At 34.1% G+C, this 20,753-nt stretch overlaps 1 protein-coding gene and 1 long non-coding RNA gene across 6 annotated transcripts in view; one reads left to right on the top strand and one right to left on the bottom strand.

Annotated features, from left to right (window-relative positions):
- LOC136025328 (uncharacterized) overlaps positions 1-20,753 on the top strand; it is a 116,268-nt gene that overhangs the window by 50,546 nt on the left and 44,969 nt on the right. For 2 of the 4 annotated variants that reach the window (XR_010617069.1, XR_010617066.1), the window contains one exon: positions 16,346-19,555. This is a non-coding gene — a long non-coding RNA (uncharacterized LOC136025328). The remainder of the gene's footprint in view (positions 1-16,345; positions 19,556-20,753) is intronic. The other 2 variants (XR_010617068.1, XR_010617067.1) reach the window with 2 other exon arrangements.
- Positions 1-20,753, bottom strand: part of LOC136025327 (sodium-independent sulfate anion transporter-like) — a 57,989-nt gene that overhangs the window by 17,449 nt on the left and 19,787 nt on the right. For both annotated transcript variants that reach the window (XM_065701239.1, XM_065701241.1), the window contains exons 4-7: positions 19,829-20,049; positions 13,376-13,706; positions 8,873-9,034; positions 6,285-6,425 (exon numbers count right to left, since the gene is read on the bottom strand). In XM_065701239.1, the coding sequence (XP_065557311.1) occupies positions 6,285-6,425; positions 8,873-9,034; positions 13,376-13,706; positions 19,829-20,049 (855 nt within the window). The remainder of the gene's footprint in view (positions 1-6,284; positions 6,426-8,872; positions 9,035-13,375; positions 13,707-19,828; positions 20,050-20,753) is intronic.

The raw sequence follows: 20,753 nt of genomic DNA, 5'->3' as shown, positions 1-20,753 counted from the left end.
GTAAATTGGAATTTATAGAGCCTTTTTTTAAAAGTCAAGAGTGATCAAAGGGCAACTAGTCAACCCCCCCTCAGACATTTTTCCCAAATGCATCTGGTCAAAATTTTGAAGCAGCCATTTTGTTCAAAATAGTTCAAAGATCAAAAAACAAAAACTCAGGGGTCGACACAATTCCCCATGGCCCGGGGTTAGTGTTGTAAGTTATACCTGGGGGGAAAAGGCCTTATGTAAGGGGTGGTCGTGTAAACATGAGAGGTGACTCATTTCATTGGGAAACAATTCAAAGATCAGAAGACAAAACTTTGGGGTCAACATACCCCCCCCCCTAAACCCGAGGGCAGGGTTTTAACTTACGTCCCGGGCATATAAGGTTTTTATGGAGGAGGTGATCGTAGAAACTTCAAAGGGGACTCAAATGATTAGAAATTGAAAGCTCTAGTTCGCGTTTTAAGATTCAAAAGGGATCCGATGGCAACTAGCCTCTCCTCACCAACTTGAAGGCCATAAGACTTCAACATTTATTTGTTTTTCCCCAGAGGAATTTCATATTGAAAAGATGATTGTGGAAACTTTCGGAGAGGACTCATTCAATCGGAAATCGGAAATTATAGTGCACGTTTTAGGAGTCAAGAGTGATCGGAGGGCATAATTACCCCCAACGCACATTTTTCCCCAAATGCATCCAAAGAAAATTTTCAATAATAGTTCAAAGATCAGATAACAAAACTTGAGGGTCAACACTCAAACCCACAGGGCCCATGGGCAGGCGTTGTAAGTTATGCCCTATGGGCTTATATGGTTCTTATGAAAGGACTTCTCGTATTCAGTTTAATTTTATTAGTTCTTGCCAAGACTGTTAACTTATTTTTGAATAAAAAATTATTTTGGAATAGGGAGTTTGAAGAACTTGAAACTTTTGCAATCAAAAACGAACAGAAATTAAATAAAAAAGAAATTTCCAAAAAAGAAATTTCTTAGAGAAAAGTAAAGGCTATATTAAACTTAGAGTCAGAAAAACTAGAAACCTACAGTAACTCAAACTCAAAATGACCAGAAATTACCATTAAAGAATAAATGAAACCCAAAACGAACAGAAATTATATAAAAAATCATAGCAAAAAAACAAACAACATTTGCTAATATAAATAAATCTTAAAACGTGTGAACTTTACACTGAATATGCAAATGAAGGTCGAAATGAACAAAATCACTACTAACAAGAGTTTGGGTTTCGCCCAAACTCTTGAAACAAGAGTTTGGGTTTCGCCCAAACTCTTGAAACAAGAGTTTGGGTTTCGATATTCGTTTGTTTCAAGCTTGATTTGCACATTCAATTTAAGTTTCACTGGTATAAGTATTTTTTGTACGTTTCCTTTTGAATATTATATATCAAATAAAAAATTTTTGGAACTCGCCAAGGTAACTTTGCTTCACATTTTCAAATTTGGTATCTATTATTAATCTGAGAATTTTCAGCGATGTGACTGTTGCGTATGCTATGATTGTTTATTTTTGCTATGATTGTTTATTTTTGCATATTCAGTTTAACCTTTCCTCGTTTTAAGATTTATATAAGTATTTTTTGTATGTTTCCTCTTGAATATCATCTATCAAATAAAATACTTTGCTTCACTTTTCCAAATTTGTTAATTATTAATCTGAGAATTTTCAGCGATGTGACTGTTGCGTATGGTGACAGACATACTACCAGAGCTTCCAGACAATCTGTTTTGTGAAAAAATGCGACGGAAAACTGGAAATAAAAAAAAGTCAAGACTTTCCATTTAATATTATTCTTGAGCAAATTCATCAGTTATTTTAATTAAATCTGTGTTCTCTGGGCTAAGACCTTAAAAAAAAGAAACAGAACCTTAGCAAGACAATTCACCTTTTTTTATTTTTAAACGCAATAAGAAATTGCCCATATGGTCTTGCTTTCTACAATTTTTTTCCGAAAATTCATCCCCACCACATTTTTCCATCTCATTTATCTATTGAAAATCTGGAAATGGAAGTACAGGATAAAAGTAAGAATCTAAGCTCCCCGTTTTTCATCATATTTTTCTAAGAAGTGTTGAAAAAACATTCCAAACTAAGAAATCAACTCAACTTCTTTTAGAAGTTTTATCAAGGAGGCACACTCGTGCCTCTATAAAGAGGCGACACACGACAATGTTAAGCGATCTTCGGTTCCAGTGGTCGCAGACGGATGGGGAGGGATGCATTTCGTAGCCGGAGCTCCAACTAAGAAACCTGCAAAATTTCATCCCCCTCCAACTTTTTCTTCATGGGGAAAATCTGGCCGAAAGTTTCGACCTGTCAACCCAAGCCCCCCTTTAACGTTGTCCGATCGGGCTGAAATTCACAAGTTAAGGTCCCCTAGGGCCCAGGAGCTTATCCGCGAAATTTCAGCTTGATCCGATAACTCCTTCCCTGTTTTCCAGAAACCACGCATAGCCACTTAAAATTCATTTACTTTTTTTTCTAGACGCCTACAGGTCACATCCGACATCGGATCTGGGTGTACGAAGACTCATTCGATGCGGAATTCTCCGAGTAAGTGCCCATGAAAGTTTCGTAGGAAAATCTTAACCCCCCGAAAGTTTCGACCCTCCAACCCCCCCCCCCCCACCCCTTTTAACGTTGTCCGATCGGGCTGAAATTCACAAGTTAAGGTCCCCTAGGCCCAGGAGCTTATCCGCGAAATTTCAGCTTGATCCGATAACTCCTTCCCTGTTTTCCAGAAACCACCCATTAGCTATTTAAATTAACGGATTTCTCTCCATAAGAGCCCGTGTTAATTTGAAATTTTTAAAAGCTATTGAGAAGTTATATTTACACCCATGCAAGTTATTAGCTCTGTTGGTAGAGCGTGAAACTTTTAATCCTCGGGTCAAGGGTTCAAGTCCCTTACGGGCGGTTTTTTTCACAACATCAAAAAAATTTTGATAACACCTGGACAGCTTATCATTTGAGAGATAACAGAATATTAGCTTCTTATGAGCAAAAGAAACATTTCGGTCATTCTATCTATTTTTTTTCTATTTTATACAATGATTTAAAAGCGGGGGGGGGGTTCCTCTCCTAATTCCTGTACGAGGAGTACAGGAATTATTAAATTACATCCACCATGGATTGTAGAAAAACGTACAGAATTAATATGAAAAAAAATTAAATCTGGACAAAAGAGTCTTTAAAATCGGGGGGTTTGCCTCTCCTAATAGTCTTCTTATAGTCCTAATAGTCTAATAGTCCCATGTTAATTTTTGAAATTCTTAAAAGTTACGAATATCAACATTCAAGTACATCAAAATAATCAGCTCGGCACGGCGAGAATGACTGCAAGCATCATAAAAATCCAGCTCCATTCCAGAAAAATTTTTGATAACACCTGGACAGCTTATCATTTGAGAGATAACAGAATATTAGCTTCTTATGAGCAAAAGAAACATTTCGGTCATTCTATCTATTTTTTTTTCTATTTTATACAATGATTTAAAAGCGGGGGGGGGGCGGCAGCCACCCAAGTTCCTCTCCTAATTCCTGTACGAGGAGTACAGGAATTATTAAATTACATCCACCATGGATTGTAGAAAAACGTACAGAAATAATATGAAAAAAACTTCGTTTTCTTAAAGAGTTAAAGAGGCTGCGTCCCAAAGTCGAACCTTAAAACGTACAGGAATTAAAAGAGGCAGTTGGGGGGCTGCCGCCCCCCAAACCCCCAGCTTTTAAAGATTCTTTTGTACAGGTTTTTTGTTTTTTTGCTAACCCCCAGCTCTTGGCTTCGGAAAGGCCCTCTTTTAATTAACAAAAAATTGAAATGAATGAATAATGGAATAACTTCGAAAAATGTTAAACACAAGAGGACAGGAGAACCATTGCGCCGAAACTAGTAATTAGTAACAATGAAGTCCCCCCCCCCCAAAAAAAAACCTGTACAAAAGAGTCTTTAAAAGCTGGGGGTTTGGGGGGCAGCAGCCCCCCAACTGCCTCTTCTAATTCCTGTACGTTTTAAGGTTCGACTTTGGGACGCAGCCTCTTTAACTCTTTAAGAAAACGAAGTTTTTTTCATATTATTTTTGATAAGGCTATGAGTAAAAAAATACAAGACAAACAGCAAAAATACTTAATCAAAAATGCTTTCTTTTGAAATTAAGCTATACAAATTTGTTGAATAAAATTCTCCCAAAGGACCATTGAATTTGAGTTAAGGAGCAGATTAGTTTCCATATAGTGAGGGATGCAAAAGCCCTGCCAATAGGACCAAAGATGCACAGTAAGAAACAATTTGCTTACATCCTACCTCACTGGAGTGTATCTGTGCAATTTTACATCCCTAATGACTGAATAATATACAGTAAAACACCAAGGTGTTTTCACCAGAAGGCACTAATCCACGTAATTACTTTGAATTGGTTTCACTGTGTCAATAGTTCCATGGGAATGATAAAATTGCGGTCTCTTTAGGTATTGACTCACTTAACCTACTTAAGTCTACTTTCATTGGCAAGAGAAGACTGCCGGTAGACTGGAGGCTCCGAAAGAGCTCTTCGTTTTGGCAGATGCTACAATAGACTTTAACATGTCCTTCAGGATTAAAAAAAAAATAAAATTCCCATTAATAAAAGTAACTAAAACAACACTTTTCATTTTGTTTGAATTTGGTCGTTTTGAAATTCATCGAATTTTGAAATTCCTTGGATCAAACCATTAGTAATTACTGACATAATTAGAGATGTTAAAGAACCTTGAACAATGTATTTAGCAAAAATATATATATTTTGAAAGTATTTTGTATTTCAAATACTGGAAAAGACATTTAAATGCGTATTTTAAATACACAGAAAAAACGTACTTATATATGTATTTATAAGTAGCTTAAAGTAATTTAATATGTTTTTCAAATACTTAAATACTTGAGCATCACTGCCTATGGTGGCTGATATTGTTTAGTTTTGGGCTGATTTGGCCACATTTCCCGAATGTCTAGTACCAATAAGTGCAAAGGGTATTATTTTAACTAATGCTTAAAATAAAGAACACATGTGGTAGTACTGATGAATGTGTTAATTTGTGAAAGGAGTCGTCAGAGGCATGATATTTGACCTGGCTTTACCTTTTTAATTAAGTTTTGAATGTTATCAACTTATGATCTGTTACGTAGCTTTTTGCAATACACCATATCCCATTCAATTATCCCTCTGAAGCTTTAGAAAGCTAAAAAGGGGAAAATCATCAAGCAACATGACTTATACGTTTTGTTTCACAGGATTTACAAGGTGTGGTACTCAACAATCAGACTGATACTGAATGTGTAGCTATGGGTCTCTAAAATTCTTCTGCTTAGGCATAACGATTAAGTTTGAAACTTCAAAAATTTTAGCTGAGTGTGACATTTGAAATTTCCGGCTGAAGAATGTCTTTTCTATTCTATCTCATTACAAAAATTGCATGAAAAAACTTATTACCTGTAAATACTGAGTTATAACCTCCATCAAATCGAAAGAACTAAATAACAGAAAATCTGCTTTGGATGTCTGTTTCAATTGGCATTTGGACAAAATAATTTCTTAGACCATACTGATTATCCATTTACAAAAAAGTAAGAGAGAAAACGGGTTTAATCTAAATAAACTAGTGACAAAGAATAAAAAAAGAAAAAAAAAACAACTACACATTAGTTAATTAAAAAAAATCGAATATTTCGATTCCACATCTGGGAGCCCTTATCAACGGAAATAAAAGGAGGGAAAAAGCTTTAAATTAAATTAAACGTAATATTCAAAGAAAAAAAACAAACAAATAAGTAAAAACTCACATCTCAAAAACTCCAAAATGCTACAATTACTATAAAAGCCTATACTACATTATACACTATAAAACAATCACATAGAAATGGCAAACGATTATGTCTGGTACATCAAACTGTGTTTCATATATTTTCAGATTGGCAATGAGATATCTTATAGTGATTAGAGTATTTCTGAAATTATTAAGATATCTCATTGCCAATCTGAAATTATATGAGACTCAGTTTGATGTACCAGACAAAATCGTTTGTCATTTTTGTGTAATTACTCAGGCTTTTATGGTGATTGCAGTATTTTTAGTTTATTAAGATGTGAGCTTTTTTTTGGCATTTTGACAATGATACTATACGCTACATTTGCTTGGCCCTACTATTAAAATGCTTTAATTATCAATAACTTATGATCTTCTATTAAGAGGCTTGTCACAAACCAAATAAAACTAAAATTAGGAATAAATAGTTAAGTGCTTACTATTAGTTCTCCACATAGGCATCACGACGTGATATTCAAGCATAGATATAACCGCCGCAATGATTACTGCTGCCAAACTTGCTTTTGTGATATAGTAGAAGTACGGAGTCAAAAACGCAACAGAAAGTACGAGGAGAGTTCCTAGAATTCCCGTTACAGGTTAGTTTGACCAAAGTTAGACGGTTGAATCTTCCACAACAGGTAAAATAAAGCGAAAATAATTTTTTCGCTTAGGCAAATGATAGTTTCAATAGGTATAATGCGTAGAGACTAATTCTTCGATAAAACTTAAGAAAAATAGATGGACACTCAAACTTATTGATCTATTAAAATCATTCTTGGACGGGCATAAACGCCATAAAAGGCCGCTCTCTATGCCCTATTTTCCAGTTTCGGTTAAGCAAAATGTAAAATTACTCAACTATCGCAATGATTTCATGTAATTTGGTACTTTTTTCCTTGTGGTAACAATTTTCGAAATTATATTTTCTCCTTTGAAATATTTACCTTTGTCGTTACGCTCTAGATTACTTGAACTTTACAACACAAATTAATTCTTGTCCTTAAAAACAACAATCATTGAAGTTCTAATTTTTTTTATTCCTATTTAGTATTTTGCAACACTACGCCTTCTGAACAAGAACAATTCCGAGTATTGCTGTACATAATGGCATTTTGGTAAATAAAACCTTTTTTTTCTAGAGAATTTCGGAGGAATATTTTTCTTGATAACTTAATAATGTTTCTCTTGTTATCTTATTAATAAGTTGTATTGTGAAAATTCCTTTTTTCATTTGAAAATATGTCCCTGACTTTATTTTCTGTAGACTTTTTGTTTTTAATCTTGGACACTTAATGTCCAACTAATGTAAAACCTATGCCAAACTGACTTTTTGTTTTTACACATGATTTGTTTTATCATAGAGAATACTATTTAATAATAGGATAAATTCTTGTTTTTGAGGTCATGGTTTCAAATAGGAAATAGATAAAGGATTTAACTCTAGGACTCAAGATGCCCACACTTGGGGGCTAAACTCGATTTTTGTACCCAAGAGTCTGGAGGAGGAGTTTGTTTAAAGATTTAAGTTTATTTTTATCAGCACTCGCCAAAGGATAATTATTATCCATAATGCATGAAACATATGCAATTTCAATTCAGTATAACAGCTATCCAATACTCCTACTTATGCGTATTGTCTTTTTCCTTATGTTGAAACTTAACAGTATTCATCGAAGCGAAAGCAGTGCTTATATGCTTCTTTTGCTTTTTAGCATGAAGAGATAATTTGTTACTTGAAAAATCATAACGCCAAGTGCCTCCACTCCTACCTTTCCCTTCTCCTACACTGCCTGAAACTAAAAACTCAATCTTTCACTTGACATTCAAAATATTTCCACACAAAGATGGAGGTACTCACACTCTCAGAACTTAAATAGCACTTTTATTTCGAATATAATCATTAAAAATAGGTAAGGAAAGGGAGAGGTATACTCCTTTAAATTTGGATCTGAAGTACTTAATATGGAAAGTTGGAAAAATTTCTATGTACTTATAATTGGAAAACACACTTTTTGAGGTCTCTTCTTTTCTCCTTGCATAAGGATCAATTGATTTCTCATAGGTGTTTGCCCCATCGTAGCAACGTCCCCTCCACCAAAACAGTATTCTACATAAGAGCCAAGCTGGAGGATATTTGGGACGATCATATTTTTGGGACATGCTATCCACTCGTCCTACGTCTGTTTGGATAAAAATGCTATTAATGTGATCTTGTATTTAAAACAACAAAATTTTTCGCAATACAATGGGGACTGTCATCCGATTAATACTCTTATTGCTCGCCCACCTGAAATATATTCTCCCTAATAAATGGAAGATGGGATTGAATCGAAGAAGACGCACCCTCCCCTGAAGAGTAGAAACGGAAGGCATGTAATTTTTTGTTTCAAACGCTCATTTTAATACCTCCAGCATATATTTCTGCCTCTCACCACAGAAAGACCTCTAGTAGCTGATGTGAAACTAAACTATACCCTTTTTATCTAATTGGTAATGATATAAATACAAAAAAGAAACTATTATGACGCTTATAAACATGTGTCTATTATAACTATTAATTTTCGTGAACTGTATATGTGCATAGATATCAATTTGCCACCGTGCGAAATCAAAACTTTTAAACTGAGAAATTACGTAAGTAACATTTCCATGGTTTTAACATATTTGCTATCTCAGATTGTTAGTTGTGTTCGCGGGTCTGATTATGTAAACCCTTGGCTAAAAACGAAACAAGAAAAAGGATTAACTGACATACATTTCTAATCTTCTTTTTCGGAAGTTCATAACCTTCCATCTCAAAATTTAGATACAAATTGCAAAAAATATTTTTAGAATATAGTTTTATGAGATAATGTGGCTTATGCAAAGATTCTTAAATCAACTATAATACAGAGCATGGATAAAGCTATTCTGAAAAAATCTGAAAAATTCTAAGAAAGGGGTAATGTAAAACACTACCCACAAGAAATCTTTCACATTCAGTATCATGAAACAATACATAAAAATGTAGGAACATATAATTCACCTGTAACAGCACCACTGATTGGAGTCTTAACACCACTAGCGGCATTAACAGCAGTTCTGGCAAAGGATCCAGTTACAGGATATGAAGAGATAAAAGATCCTGCTATATTACTGACCCCTACAGCAATCATTTCTTGTGAAACGTCCAATCTTTTTCCTTTTGCTAAAAAATAAGTCTAATAAGAATGGAAAAATAATAAATGGTCACATCTCTGTTGCTAATGGATTCTTTTTTTATTTGGTGCTGATAAGAGAAATAGAGAGAGAGGGAGATGGAGAGAGAGAGAAATAGTCATCCAGTAAAAAAATGTATAGGAACGGGAATCGTAAAGAAGCAATCCCAACAAAGAATAAAAATATAAAAACAAAAATTAGCCAAGATGGAAATAATTAAAATAGGAGATGCGAGCGTTTACTTTATTTTCTTCTTGAAAGCTGGCTCAATGAAAAAAAACCCAGTAAATTCTGTTACTGTCAGATTTGGTTTTGTGAGCGTTTACTCTATTTTCTTTCTAAAAGCAGCCTAAATTAAAAAAAAAAGCCGGTAGATTGTGTTACTGCTAGATTTGGGTTTAGTAGGCCTTTACTTTATTTTCTTTTTAAAAGCGGGCTCATTTAAAACAAGCCATTAAATTCTGTTACTTCTAGATTTTGGCTTAGTGAGTGTTTATTTTCTTTTTAAAAGCGGGCTCAATTAAAACTAGGTGATAAATTCTGTTACTGCTAGATTTGGGTTTAGTGAACGTTTACTATATATTTTTTTTAAAGCGGCCTAAATTAAAACAAGCCGGTAAATTCTGTTATTACTAAATTTGGGTTTAGTTGGCATTTACTTTATTTTCTTTTTAAAAGCAGCCTAAATTAAAACAAACCGGTAAATTCTGTTACTGCTAGATATGGGTTTAGTTAGCATTTACTATATTTTCTTTTTAAAAGCGGGCTAAATTAAAACAAGCCGGTAAATTCTGTTACTGCTAGATTTGGGTTTAGTGAATGTTTACTGTGTTTTCTTTTTAAAAGCGGGCTAAATTAAAACAAGCCGGTAAATTCTGTTACTGCTAGATTTGGGTTTAGTAGGCCTTTACTTTATTTTCTTTTTAAAAGAAAACTCAATTAAAAGAAGCTGGTAAATTCTGCTATTGCTAGATTTGGGCTTAGTAGGCGCTTACTTTATTTTCTTTTTTAAAGCAGACTCAATTAAAACAAGCCGATAATTCTCTCAGTTTGGGTTTAGTGATCGTTTATTTTATTTCATTTTTAAAAGCGGGCTCAACTAAAACAAGCCATTAAATTCTGTAACTGCTAGATTTGGGTTTAGTGAACGTTTACTTTATTTTCTTTTTAAAAGCGGGCTCAATTAAAACAAGCCGGTAAATTCTGTTACTGCTAGATTTGGGTATAGTGAGCGTTTATCTTATTTTCTTTTAAAAAGCGGGCTTAATAAAAACAAGCCATTAAATTCTGTTACTTTGGGTTTAGTGAACGTTTACTATATTTTCTTTTTAAAAGCCGGCTCAGTTAAAACTAGCCAGTAAATTCTGTTACTTTTAGATTTGGATTCAGTTTTCACCTACACAGGATGTGATCTTTCCAATTCACCCTTGCAGAGAATGACTGCTAAAGCTATCAAAATGTACTCCCGTTTCATAGTTTTACCTCCAAATCCTTTTTTCAATTTTCTCCCACTAGTCGGGATAGATATTGTCAATATCTTATCTGATCAAAGAGTGTTGTCTATGGAGAGTCCTTGTCTAGCTTAAAAATCCACACATAGAGATGGCATTTAAGTAAACTATTTAGAGTCAGAGGTGGATCCAGGGGGAGGGCACGGGGCCCCCCCCCCTGAAGAGGCGGTGGATTTGTGGTTGGGACCGTTTGCTCTGGTTTGGGTTGGCACGAAAGCTATTCTTTTGTAATTGGTTTTTAATAAGTGAGGTTTTAATAACTTTTTAATTATTAAGACTGTTTCTTTTTTCAAACAAGTTTGAAACAAGGTTTTAGTCGCTTTTTGCAGTCTCTATTAGATTTTACTAATGTCGCATACCACCAAAAAGTATTTAATTAAATTTAGGTATATCAAGGAAATATGTCCGTATTACCACAAAAGCCAACTGGGAGGCAAAAATCTTCATTTTGTATTAACATGGAGGGTAAATTTAAATTCCTAGCTTGTTTAGGCTGTCGAAATGATATTTCAGGATTGTGCTGTCATAACGGGGCTGAAAAGCAAAATATTTACTACTTTTTACTGTCAAAAATATGTCTTCCAGTCTTCGTGTGACACTGAGGTGAAGAAATTTATATCATTACTTTTTTTGGCTGTCTGTTTTTGTTTTTTTTGGGTTTGCTTTTTCGCAAAGCAGGGTGGTTTTTCCAACAATGTTGTTTATAGGGGATTTGTAAAATAGAAAGTAAATGTATGTGAAGTGCAATAATTTTTACTTTAAGTGTTGTATTTTGATCAAGAAATGGTGGCCACTTTACTGCCTATTTTCATCTAATTAAAGCTCTGCATTATATGACATATCACCTCCTCTGTTCATCCTGAAACATTAGAATAAAGGCCAAGCTATTTATAAGTTTAATAAAAGTTCGTATAAGTATATACTTAAAACTAAGCATATGAGTTGAAATACTCCTTCCGAGGTCAGGGTAATAATTAAAAAAAAATTCGAAAAAATTGTTTGTAAAAAAAGGCAAAGAACTATGTGCTTTTTTTTTATCTAGCTGGTATAGATGGGTCTCTGAATTCTCATTTTGAATCAGAAGAATGGCATCGATTTTTTTTTTGAAACATTTACTAACAAATTGTTAACAAGAAGTGGAAATTTGTACAACTTGAGTTAACCACAGAAAGGGAATGCAACTACAATATTACTTCAGAATTTCTCACCTTCCCAATACCAGCCAATAACAAAATATAATTATTTTCTTGTATAGGTGTTGCATATATTTGTCAATAAAACTGAATAAACTGCTATAAATACCGCTGAGGATTTTTATACTTACTTTGGTACATTCCCTCCTATCATTTTTCCATGACTAGTTATTTAAAAATCAAAATTTTACAGGATGATTCTTATACTTAATGCTAAATCTGAGTCAAATTTCAAATTTTCATTTTTGTGCTCAACAGATCGAGATTTAAACGTTTGAATTGAATATCTGAAAATCTAGAAATATACCATAGCTTGAAACCCTGAGAATTTAAATCACCAATCTATACCTATCAAATGCAAAAATAACAAACACATAATAATTTGTTTTTAAGAAGTATTTTGACTCATTTTCTTAGTTTGAAGCAAACATCTACATGAATCTTTATTAGAGTTCATATTTTTCTGACGATCTTGATCTTTATTCAAGTATTTTTGGATAAATAGAAGAGGAAATACTAACAAAGAGCTCTAAACTAACATGACTCTAGACTGACAAGACTAGCCATTATAAACAATCATCTAAATATTAAGGTAGACATCGACCACGTAATAAATTGATATGGCGGGAGTGGAAATTGAGAAATAGACTTTTTCTTATAAAATTGTTAATTTTGTGGTCTAAGCGAAATATGCCAAACTTTAAAATGTGGAAAGACACACTATATTGTTATGAATTTTGATTAGTATATTTTTGAGATTTTGTCAAAGTTGACTCTGTTTATTAAAACATTATTTTTTAGAAAGAAACAGTGATTAGTTAATACTTTATTGCATATGCTTAAAACCCTAGTTTTAAATGTTTTCTATGCAATTCTATCTAAAGAACTAGTATTTAATGATTAATATATCTTTTACGAATATACAAGTTGTATCTTTATCCTTATTTCCTACTCTTCATTGCTACCATAGTTACAAAATGATGCAACAAAGTTAGGCGACATGCTAAATGGTTTGACCTATTCAAATTTTCACATAGAGTGCATGACCCCAAAAGATGGTTCAAGATCAATTTTTTTTACAATAAAAAGATGAACTCACTCGCTATAGTGGTCAGAAGTGTAAAGGCAAATAATTATGCGAACAAATATTAAATATCATTTTTTTATAGACGGTGAACAGCTTTTTATTTTTTTTAATGACAGGATGGTTCTTATAACTTACTATTTTTTGTATCAAGATTTTTATACCACTTCCATTTCAACAGATTTATTAGAACTTTAACCCTTACCAGGTTTTAGATTAAATTTACGACCATTTTCACTACCTATTTACGACGCATAGTTGTCGAAGTTCCCTTTTAATTGCAAGCGTTTCTCTGTCCTCAACCTTATCCGAGCAACCTATTATGCACCCCCATAAAGAAAATCCTGGATTCTCCCCTGCTTAGAGGTGTCATGGATGGTACACCAAATCCTACAAAAAAAATATGAATCGTAAATCAAAATCATAAAACAATATTAAAACATGTTTGGTATTACTGGGATAATTAAAGGGTTAGAGTTTGTCTCTTGTAACTATCCACTGGAACTAAAAAAAAGGAATACAAATACATGTTAAATACCTACCAAACGCTTTTGCTATGGCTACTGATTCCAAAATTGCTATAGCTGGAATAATTATAAGACTGAAGCTTGTCTCTTGTAACAGTCCACCAAAGCCCAGTATCAATTCGTTAGTTGTCTCGTTTACAATCTGGAAGGGGGGAGGAGTAAAGGGAGGAAGTCCAGCTGTAATATTTCCAACTAGATTGAACTGGTCTGGGTCTCCTGTTCCAACAGCAATGCCTGCACACACAAACACAATGATTGCATTGCGGGATACGCCTATGAACCACATAAATTTATTCAGAATAGTATATATGGTACCCTCTTTTGCTATCTTAATTGTTCCAATGTACTAAAATAGAAAAAATAGCTATTAATTTTTACTGATAAACTCAGCAGGTAAATTATAGATAGCCTAAGGCACATAGAAACACAAAATTTATTCGTAATCTAGTGACTCAAAAAATGTTTTGTTTATTCGGCTGCCTTAAAATTCCACACAAGAGAACCAATTACACGGAACTTAACTTTTCGCTCGTTTACTCGCCGAATTTTTTTTTTATAGATTTAAAATAAAAAGCGTTAAATAATATAGTTTTTTGTCTCTTCAAATTTTAAAAATTTTGTAATTGGCTCAAAAATATATGTCACAGGCGTAAAACAATGAAATTAAAGAACGCTCTAAAACATGAAGCTATAGAAAAGTAATCCCAATTTTTCTCTTTCATTAAAGATGATTAAAGATAATAAAACGATTAACGCTATTTTTGAAAACTGAAAGCAAGTAGAAATTATTGGTAATAAGAGAGTTTTCTTCACAAGATTTTGCATGGACTACATGTGCTTGTAAATTTTTATTTGTGTGCCAAATAACTATGGCCAATTTGTTTCGGAGATTATTTCTCCCTAATGCTAAGAGTCACCGTCGATATTTATACTTGACTTTAATTTAGCAAGACTTTGTATGAAATTTTTTTAACACTTTTCGCAACGCTAGCCAAAGAAATTGAATTTATGCTTCACAAATAGAAAGAACTCTAATCTTAATTGTCCCGCTAACTTGGTGCGAGCGTCGAGAGAGCAGACAACATTCTCCTGCAGAGTCCTTAGCCTTTAGCTGCTGCGGATGCATCTTCAAATCTTACTCCTGCCCTGCTTAGGCTCTGATGTGAATTATCGGACAATCTCATTGTTTGACAATCACGTGGTCATTTTGAATTCGGAGGAGATCCATCCGTACCTTCTCAGCGTGCACTGCACTCTTGCAGGTAACATGGAATCTTCATTGTAAAGGTCATGAGGTTGTTGTTGCTGACAAATCATACCAGCAGGGTTCCGCTATCTTTCGAAGTCCTTTGGTTCTAGTCAAACTCATTTTCTCATAAGTCATAGTGGCTTTTGGACAAGTTTCTTTGCCAAGTTGCTGATAACAGGGTGACACCAGATTTTTTTGTGTCTCTCTAGCACGGAAGATGCCTTGGCGATTCATTCCATGATTTCACTCTGGACCGAAGAATCACATGACAGAATTTCATTATCATGGCTGTCTGTGGTGTATATAAAGTCATTCACGACTACTAAATGGTTTTTTACAAACTTCTTCTGGAGAGAGGGGGGGGGTGGTTGAGATGGTTGCGGACCAATAAAAATGATTTTATTTTTATCCGGCTGATATTGAGCCCAACATTGCTAGATTATTCTCTCATGAGTGTCAGCGCTACAACAAGTCTTTGAGAGTTGTGTGTGTTATGATTGTCCAGTCTTTGGCAATATCAGTGGTGTTCAAAGGTCTATCAATAAACGTCAGGCCCAAATAGTCGTCCTCATCATCACAATCACTGCCGCCATCAAATAGTTCAGGAGTTGCTACGCGTCCCTGGTGGGCTCCTGTACTAAATTTTTATTCTTGGCTCCACTAATTTGGACACATTTTGTCGCTTGTTCAAGAGAATAATTCCGGCGAATACCAACTGCTCTGAGTATGAGCCAAAATGACTTTCCATTTCCCTATGTATAGTGGCAAAAAGAAAGAACAAGATATAAAATTACAACATGATGAAATGATTTAAAAAATTGGTTTCTCATAATTCCAGCTAGGTAAAAAGCACAAACTTAAAAACATGTATAGATGATTCAAATATTCTTGAAATATGCAAGAGATCAAATATAGAATAACCAATCAAATTCTACAGAATATTAAAGGTATAAAATGGTTTTAAATGTTCGGTGTTAATGGACAAAAAATTGGTAGTTTGGGACTAAAAATTAACCCTTCATTTTTTCCCCTTTATCAAGACAAGTTCAGTTAGCCAAGATTTGAAATGTTTTGATTGACTTTCCTGTGGATTTCTGTTGTCAGCAATAACTTCTAGTCAGTCTAGTCACCAGACTGGCTTCAGGTTACAATAATAATTACCACTGAAGAGTTTTTGTCACTTAATTAATATGGTGATTTAATGCAACCATTTCATTTGGTATTTATGAAGGAAATGCCAAATGGAACAGAAAATCTCTAACCCATTTTCAGGTACTGTGCTGATAAATAGTTTTCTTGCCTCTGAAATAATTAAGTAACTGTCTATAACATCTATAAAACGCAAAATGGAAGCGCAGAACAAAAAATTCATTATTTAGTTTAGAAATTTGTGAAAATAAAGGTATACGGTAAAGATGTATAATACAAGAAAGAGTTATGTACCAAAAGGATTTAATATAAAGGAAGTGAAATTCAAAGACAGAGAAAGTGGCTGCAGTTTGGAACTAGAAATACACTACAATACACCATGTTATTAAAAAGTTCCTAACACTGTTTATTTCAGTCATGGTCTAGCCACTCTCTGTCCTTCTCAGTGTCTGCCCATAAGGCAGAGAATTCTTTGGAATAAACTGAATGATTAAGAAAAGATCAAAGATTTTCAGAGTCATTGATCGCGTATAGGGTGTTGACAATTGCTGACGTTTTGGTTGCCAGGTCTGTTCTTTTTTTTACAGAAATATGTAGCAAGCCTGTTGTCACCCAGTCTGGATGTAGCTCCTGCAAAAATTTTTACCTCAAGAGGGGGATCAACATTCCTGGACATGTGAATTGCCAGCCTTGGAACAAGAAGAATCTGCTGAGGAGCAATCCGAGATTTCAGATAGAGTCTCTATTGCTATTGACGGTTCTGAGGATCAAGTGCCACTTGCTGCTGAGGACTGGCGAGTAGTAGGGGACTCTCTCCTCTCTTTTGATGGACTAATGTTGCCAGCCGAAACCAGTCTGGCCGTGCAGCATGAGCCTTTAATCTGTTTTGTGAGTTCATCCCTGATAGCAGTGGTATTAATAATGATGACTATTAATAACAAACAAAAACGAATTAAAATTAGAAGAGCTTGTGGAATGCCATTTAGTATATTTTCCTATAGCCATACAGATCTTTGGTAGAAATTTGAGCATTTTTGATGGAGCAATAAAGTTCTATGTACAATGATAGTGAATGTTAATAAGCGATGGATGATAAGACAAACGTTATAGATAACTGTAACAATGGAAATTACACTCCAATAATAGTAAAAACTTGCATAACAAAACAAAGGCATTGTTAGATTTCAAATAAGTTCTAACTGAAAAAGCCAATAATAATTCTATTTTTTTCCTTTTTTTCGCCGTTTAGATTGCGGTTTTTCCGTTAAAGCTGCTGCTAAACAGCCAAATTCAATGTTAAACTGAACTATATAATAAAAAACAAGCAGTGGAAGTTTTGGCAAAGTTCGTACTGTAGAATTTTCATGTCCCTGGTGGATTCTGGTTTAAATGCTGTGTTTGTTCTTTTAGAAAGAAATAAACAGTATTAATTAATAATCAGTATTTATTAATAATCTCAAAGCGTCTCTACGTAGAATTGAGAATTAAGAGCTGAGAATTACAGGAAAAAAGAAAAAACTATTTCATTAACAAAACAGACATGTTGGTGCAGCTAATACAAAAAGATCTCTCATTTCTAATTCCACAAAGGTTTCTGCACCATTGATGACCTGCCTCTCTATGTCTATCATAAAACTTATTATACTCTTATTGATGGATTTTAGACGCTATTAAATTTACTAAACACATTTTTTCTAATGAAAGTGAAGAGTGACATCAAACCAACAAACCAATAAAAACTATTCCTTGTATGGGAGAGTTCACCTCCTCCTCAACCCAACACTCCTTACAATAAAGTTTTATAATGCCATTTTGGGAGTATTTATGAATACTCTTGTATTTGCGCAGGAGATAAAAAGTGAATAGTTTAGTTTTAAGACCGGGAGGACGAGGAGCGAACTCTATTACTCTATAATAGTTAGTTTTACTGGATAAGTGGTCATTAGCAACAATTCATTTTTTGAACTGCATTTAATTTAAGGACGAATGGTATGCTGCACGCGAGTATTCTCTCTGAGACTGGAAGATTAAATAAGCACGCTTTCAACAATTGTCATAATTTTTGCTCCTCGAAATTTTATTACTTTTTGCACCGAATTCGTGTTTTACGGGCTAAGGTGGAAGAATGTTACAGTGACAGGGGGCGTGACTTTTTATTTTTAAAAAAGGAGGCACATCTTTAAATGCCAATTATATTAGATTGTCCTTTGAAAATATCGTACATCTGACTATGTATGACCAGATGCGTGACCATACTTCTCTGAAACAGAATGAAATATCATACTTAATCTATAGCGGCTTTTTGGTACTCAAACATGTTCAAACTGTTTGTATAATTTTCATCATTTCATACTTTTTGTAGTGTTCAATTGACATTTTTAAAATCATGCAAATTTCTATATTGTCATAGTTTTCGATGAGGAAACTGAAAATATATTTAAGACATTTTGAAAATTAGCATAGATAATACATTTGCTATTGCATATGTTTTAATAAAAACGTTGTTTTTAAGGTTTTTCGTGTCGATTGACAGTAACCGCTCTTTGGATACAACTTGTTGCTATGAAATATTTGATCGAAGATTTTCTTGAATGTGAAAGAGGGATCTATTTCTTTCTTCAACACAATTTCCAAAATTCTTTTTTAAGTGCACCCCTCCAATTATGATTTGGAGGGAATTTTGCTATATTAGCAATATAATATAGAGTTTTCCTTTCCGTGGTCTTCATGACAAGTTCTTCAAACAAACCCCTTTTCTAACAGGGCTGCCATTGACCCTAGTAAGGAGCTAGGGTCCCATGTTTAGTATAAGGACTTTACAGATGTATATTATAAGGAAATATGCAATAAAAAGCTCCTGGACGTAGTTGCCCCCCACTCTTCACGGAAAAATCCCTAGTGTGACTCATGATGTCCCCAACCTCTACACCACTTTTGCTATTAGGAATAAGAATGTAATTTCTTATTTTTAACAGAGAATTTAGGCATAAGGATACGCCTATTGAACCTTCAGCCACACTTCCCCACACCAACTCAAAATACACTGGAACTTTTCAACAATAGCTGATTTGCTATGTTAAATCAATGTACATCATTTTATCAAGCCTCAAACGATTCAACTTAGTAAAATGAAGGTTTGAATCATGAAAACATCGTGTCGCCATGATCATTCTTCTCACGAAATTAGCATAACTTTACGTTTGTAAATAGGGGATGAAATCACTGCTATAAAGGCCTCCGATGCTACCAGATTTAACCGTAAAATATTTTTCGAAACCACTGACATTTTTTGGGGTTATTTTGCCCCTTTTTTGAAATTCAGGCTATTTTTCTTAAGTTTGTAAATTTTAGTGGTTAACAATAAATCTAATGAATTTTACATCGTTAGAATCACCATACAAATTCAATTCTTTTGATCTGTATATTGTTATAAGACTGTCTTTTAGAGCTTTGATTATGGTTTACGTAACTCACTCCTTATTTACAGTTAATCAAAACAAACTGTTTGATACTGATTGCTCAGTGTTGTTTTTGCTTCTATTGTGTAGTTAGAGAAAATGTATTGCTAAACGGCTGAACTGTGTAACTGAGTTTCGTTTGTCTTTCTCTTTCATATATTCCAGAAAGAGATAATATGCAGGATATGAGGCAGCTCAACAGCTGACAAGGACTGGGCAGGTGAAAACAATTGAGGCGAAATTTCTCAGAAACAACTGAAGGTGTATACTCTGCAAAAAAATGTGCCCAATCAAATGACTATGAATGCGGCAGATATAAGTGCTAATAGGGAGGTTCAGGTAAGAGATACTATACAGTTTCGGAACTAGATATGTACAAAAATTATTAGCCTATATTTTTGATCAATGAGTAGGCCTATAACAATTTTTGTTTTGATAATTATAGTCTCAATCATTTTAATTATTAAAGAGAACAACTTCCAAATTTTCTGAATTAAATTTTTGATCAATGATTAAAAATTAAACTCGACTTGAAATTTGACAATCATTACCAATTTGTGCACTCTATTTTATACTATTCTTTAAAAATAGCTGAAAATCTTAAGGACCTACCTTCATTCCAAAGAGACAAATAAGAGATACGATTCCCATTACTGTGTCCGGAACCTGGAGTTCACCTATATGATGAAAAAATTCAATCAAAGTGTTGAAAAAGCCTTCTGCTTCCACCGTGAAGCCAAACAAACTGCCTAACTGTGTCGATGAAATTGTCAGTGCAGCTGCAGATGTAAATCCATCGATGACTGCCGGTGAAATGAAATCAAGCAAAAAACCTTGAGAATTGTAAGTTCTGTTAGTAATATTGAGGACAAGAGAAGTACAAACGAAACTTTACGGTCTAAACTAATGAATTATATATGAAGATGTGCTTGCAATTGCAAAAAACAAATTACATCAAAAGGTTTAATATATTTGGAAAGAAGGTTGGCTCAGAGAGAGACTGAGGGAAAGAGAGGTTGCACGAAAAAAATGCTGAGTAAGAGAAAGGCTGAACAAGAAAGGTTTAGTGGGAAAGGTATAGAAAGAGAGAGAAGGGGAGAGGAAGTGAAATAGTGAAACGGAAAGAGAGAAAAATTGATTCTTCTGAGAAACTTAAGATGTATATACCAAGAGAAATTTCAGTTTCTGTGCATAAAACATGAAAATCTGTGTGCATGGAGCTGGACCCCCGTTTCATTCCACCCAACCTATTGTGTTGTGAGCCAATGTTCAACTCAACCCCCGTTAACTCAGCCCCAACTTAACTGGGCCCCGTCGTGCGACTCAACACCCATTAAGCTAACCCTAATTAAAATCACCCCCCCCCTTAAACCTGGTCTTATTTAGCCCAACCTCCAACTCAAACCCCATTCAACCCCATTGAAGCAATCTGGAAAAAAATATTTTCGGGCTATGTGTACAAATGGTTCGCTAGTTTCAAATATAAAAAAAAAATCAAAAAACTAATTTGTTCTAAATGAGGGAGGTGTGAAGATTA

This window comes from Artemia franciscana, chromosome 3 (genome assembly GCF_032884065.1).
Source record: "Artemia franciscana chromosome 3, ASM3288406v1, whole genome shotgun sequence".
Lineage (NCBI taxonomy): Eukaryota > Metazoa > Arthropoda > Branchiopoda > Anostraca > Artemiidae > Artemia > Artemia franciscana.
Note: the sequence above shows the minus strand (reverse complement) of the source record. Positions and strands in the feature narration are given on the sequence as shown.